The following is a 4,335-nucleotide window of genomic DNA, read 5'->3' on the forward strand; positions in this document are numbered from 1 at the left end:
ATTTGGATTACTTAAGAAAGAATGGAAATGAGAGGGGAAAATTTGACATGACTTGCCAGGTTTTGAAGAGGACGAGTCGGGTCAGAAAACCTGGTTTTCCAACAATGAGTTATAGCAATAATTAGTTTATTAATATAAAATGATACTTTATATTATTTTAATTCCTTAAAATTATTTTATTATTTCAGGTAATTGGTAAATTATTTAAATAAAATAAAATAAATAGATAATTGATGAATTAGATAACTATTAATTTATTAGTTTTAATTAATTAGAATGTAGGTTCATTAATTAATTTGATTTTTATTAATTGCATGTTTAAATTAAGCATTATTGTATAATTAATAACTATTTTATTATTAATTTTAAATTATTAATTATGAAGTATCAATTAATTTATATATTCAACATATTATTATTTAATTAAAGCATTAATTTGGGGGAGATGGGCATTGTGGCTGCACTGTTCTGTCCATGGGTTGTTTTGGGGGACTTTAATGCCACATTATATTCCCATGAGAAGAGGGGTCCTGGTAGATTCAATGTGGGTTCCGCGGCAGAGTTCCAGGCCATGGTGGATGCTTGTGATTTGATTAGCTCTCCTTCCCAAGGATCAAATTTTACCTGGACAAACAATAGATGTAGAGGACATGTGGCGGCAAGGCTTGACAGAAGTTTTTTCAATGCTCAATGGTTGGATGCTTTTGGTGATTGTGGTCAGAAGGTGCTCCATAGATCAATTTCAGATCATGCTCCAATCCTTTTTTCCTCAGCAGCGATTCCTAAGCCTCGAAATGCCCCTTTCAGACTTCATCGTTTTTGGATGAAAGAGAAATCCTTTGTGGACCTGGTGAGGGATGTGTGGTCTAGGGAGGTTAGGGGTGGTCCCATTGGCAGGCTGGCATATAAATTAAGGGCAGTTAAGGGTGCTCTAAAAGGGTGGGCAAGACAGACTTTCCCTAACTTGGATGTAGCTCTTAAAGAGGCTACTGCAGAAGTGGAGGAAGTCCAGCGAACTATTGACCAGATAGGGATGTCTGATGAGTTATACTCCAGAGAAGCAGAGGCGAAATCTAAGCTCTTGAAAGCAGTGGAGATGCACGAAAAGCTTTGGGCTGAAAAAGCTCGCTGCAATTGGGCAAAACTTGGAGACCGTAACTCAAAATTTTTTCATCTATCGGTTAAGGTGCGACGTATAAAAAACAGCATTCGTGCTTTGAAAAAACAAGATGGTACAATGGTCTCTGAGCCGCTGCAGATGGCAGAATATGTGTCTTTTTTTTTTGAAAATTTTCATAAAGCGGACCATTGCATAGATCATATGGAGCTGTTGCAGGTGATACCTAATGAGGTGAATAGGGAGGACTCTTCCATATTAGAAGCTATTCCTGCCAAAGAAGAGATTAAGAAGGTGGTATGGGGGTTGGATCCAGATAGCTCTCCTGGTCCTGATGGGTTCCCAGGTGCTTTCTTTATACAGTGTTGGGAGATAGTGGGTGACGATTTTTGTGGGGCTGTGATTGCTTTCTTCCGCGGTGGGAAGCTTCCGAATGGGGTAAATAACAGTTTTGTGACGCTAATTCCAAAGGTGGAGGGAGCGATCTCTCTGGATAAATTTCGCCCCATCTCCATGGCAAACTTTTTCTGTAAAGTCCTATCAAAGATCATGGCTGAGAGGTTATCTTGCCTTCTTCCTCGATTGGTGTCAGATGAGCAAGGGGCGTTCCAGAAAGGTAAGATTATTTCATCTAATATTGGATTAGCCTCTGAGCTTGCTAATTTATTACATACATCTGTCAGAGGGGGTGGCATGGGTATTAAGATTGACGTGCAGAAAGCCTATGACACATTGTCATGGGATTTTCTTTTTGCGGTCTTGAAAAAATTTGGCTTTTCGGATGTTTGGTTAGCTTGGATTCATGAAATTTTGGTTTCTTCTAGAATTTCAGTTTTATTGAATGGTGGTCCAGTGGGTTTCTTTGGAGTTGAGAAAGGTTTGCGACAAGGGGATCCGCTATCTCCTATGCTTTTTATTTTGGCAGAAGAAGTGTTGTGCAGGGGTCTAAATGGTCTATTAAAGGAAGGAAAACTGAAGGCGCTCCCTGGTCCTAGAGGTGCTACTGTCCCCAGTCATCTGCTTTTCGCGGATGATATTTTTATCTTCATGAACGCAGGAGCAAAACATGTTAGATGTCTGAGAGAATTCTTGATTAATTACCAAGATTTTTCTGGCCAAAAAATAAGCTTGGAGAAGAGTAAGGTTTTTTTTGGCAAAGTCGCCCCTCACAGGAAGAGGTATATTTCTGATCTACTGGGTATCCCAATTTGCTCTCTTCCGACGAGGTACCTTGGGGTTGAGATCTTCAAGGGCGCTGTCAAGAAGGATAGGATGCTTCCTCTTATGGATAAAATTAAATCTCGTTTACAGGGATGGCAAGGCAAACTCCTTTCAATGGCTGGTCGTGCAGAGCTCATTCGGTCTGTGATCTTAGGTATGCCTATTCATAATTTTTCCATTTATTGGTGGCCTGAATCGGTGATTAAAACGGTGGAACGATGGATTAGGAATTTCCTATGGTCTGGGGATATTTCCACAGTGAAGAAAATCACTGTGAAATGGGAAGAGATATGCCGACCTAAGGAGGAAGGGGGTTTAGGTATCAGGCGACTGAGGGATGTCAACTGTGCAGTGATTAGCAAACTTGTGTGGCAAATGAAGCATGAAGAATCTGCTTTTAGTTCCTTTTTGCGGGCTAGATTTGTGAATGAAGGTGGAGACCTCAAGAAGGGTTATAGAGCATCTTCAGTGTTTAAAGGTATTGCGAAGATGTGGAATTTTGTATCTCTATCTGAGCGGTGGATGGTGGGTACAGGTGAGGACATTTTCTTTTGGAAGGATCGATGGATAGGTCCTTTGTCTATTGCTGAGCTCTCCCCCCTCCCTTTGTCACATTTTTACTATAGCAATTGCAGAGTGGTAGATTTTATTGAAGATGGTAAGTGGTGTTTTCCCCCTATTCAGTCTGAATTTTTAAAGGATACATTCAAAGCTATAGGGAATATATCTTTGCCACAGGGTCAGAAAGACCGATGCTGCTGGTCTCTATCCTCCTTAGGAGCTTTCTCCACTAAATCGGCCTGGGAAGCATTGAGAAAGGTTTCTCCTAAAGTGGGCTGGGCAAAAATGGTGTGGAGCTCGGTTTTGATCCCCCGCCAATCAGTTTTTGGCTGGAGACTTATACATGGAAAGCTTCCTTGTGATGACAAGGTAAAAAGAAAAGGAGTGCTGCTCCCTTCTAGGTGTGAGGTGTGCAATAAGGCTGAGGAGTCTATAAATCACTTGTTCGTGAAATGTGATGGAGCTGTCTACATTTGGAGGGCGTTTGCTGAAGTATTTGGTTTTCATTGGTCCTATCAGGGGGATGATTTTTTAGCTCATGCTTCATGGTGGACTCAAAAATCCAAATCCATTGGTCTGTCTCAATTGTGGATGGCTGGTTTGATTCTTGTTCCATACTTTATTTGGATGGAAAGGAATTCGAGAAGATTTAGGGGTCTACATCGATCTTATGGTCAAGTCTTTCATACAATAATAGAGGAGATTAGAAGACGTGGCCCAGGAAAAAATGACAGAATAAAATCTCGACTTGATTCTGAGAGATGCTTGAAGCTTAATATAGAGGTGCCAAGAAGGAAGACTAAAGGGGTCCAAGAAATTTTCTGGCTGCCTCCGATGGATGGATGGTGGAAGCTAAATTGTGATGGCTCGTCCTTGGGTAATCCAGGGAATGCTGGAGCAGGTGGCATTATAAGGAACAGCAAGTGCCAGATTGTAGCGATTTATAGCTCCTATTTAGGAATAGCTTCAAATTTCCATGCTGAATTTAACGCTTTAATTGAAGGAATTGAGAGAGCTAGAGAGCTGAATTGTGCATCTCTGTGGATTGAATGTGATTCGGGCGCTGTGGTGCTCATGTTTCAAAGGGGCTGGATCCCGTGGTTTGTTTGGCAAAGGTGGTCTTCCCTTATTTCTTATCTCAGTGGTATAAGATGGAAAATCACTCATTGTTATCGCGAGGCAAACCCTATTGCGGATTTCCTGGCGCAGATGGCTGCTAAGAAGGAAGCATCTACATCAGTGGTGGAATGGCCTCCTGAGGTGCTTGATTTCATGGCTGAGGATGCGATGGGCATATCGCGTTTCAGATTTTATTAGTGTTTCTTTTCCTGTTTGTTGGCCTAGCACCTATTTTTCCGCTGATGGCCCTGCCGTAGGTGGGGGTGGGTTCTAGGTGGGGTGATTTCTGGTTTTTTTTTTTTTTTTTTTTTTTTTTT

General features: G+C 41.2%; 1 protein-coding gene across 1 annotated transcript; it reads left to right on the plus strand.

The window, feature by feature from the left end:
- The first annotated feature begins 445 nt into the window (after positions 1–445).
- LOC122089737 lies at positions 446–4,216 on the plus strand. The gene is made up of 4 exons (XM_042659432.1): positions 446–1,994; positions 2,175–2,260; positions 2,429–3,967; positions 4,109–4,216. Exons 1-4 carry the CDS (start codon positions 446–448, stop codon positions 4,214–4,216), a joined length of 3,282 nt encoding a protein of 1,093 aa, XP_042515366.1.
- Positions 4,217–4,335: the final 119 nt, after the last annotated feature.

This window comes from Macadamia integrifolia, chromosome 9, assembly GCF_013358625.1.
Source record: "Macadamia integrifolia cultivar HAES 741 chromosome 9, SCU_Mint_v3, whole genome shotgun sequence".
Lineage (NCBI taxonomy): Eukaryota > Viridiplantae > Streptophyta > Magnoliopsida > Proteales > Proteaceae > Macadamia > Macadamia integrifolia.

What these genes read in the sequence shown, in the direction of transcription:
- LOC122089737 (XM_042659432.1), top strand. Translation starts at nt 446, where the DNA reads ATGGGCATTGTGGCTGCACTGTTCTGTCCATGGGTTGTTTTGGGGGAC. An exon ending in TTTCTTTGGAGTTGAGAAAG is followed by an intron (nt 1,995 to 2,174) that starts GTTTGCGACAAG and finishes TCATGAACGCAG; the next exon opens with GAGCAAAACATGTTAGATGT. An exon ending in TAAGCTTGGAGAAGAGTAAG is followed by an intron (nt 2,261 to 2,428) that starts GTTTTTTTTGGC and finishes TCTCGTTTACAG; the next exon opens with GGATGGCAAGGCAAACTCCT.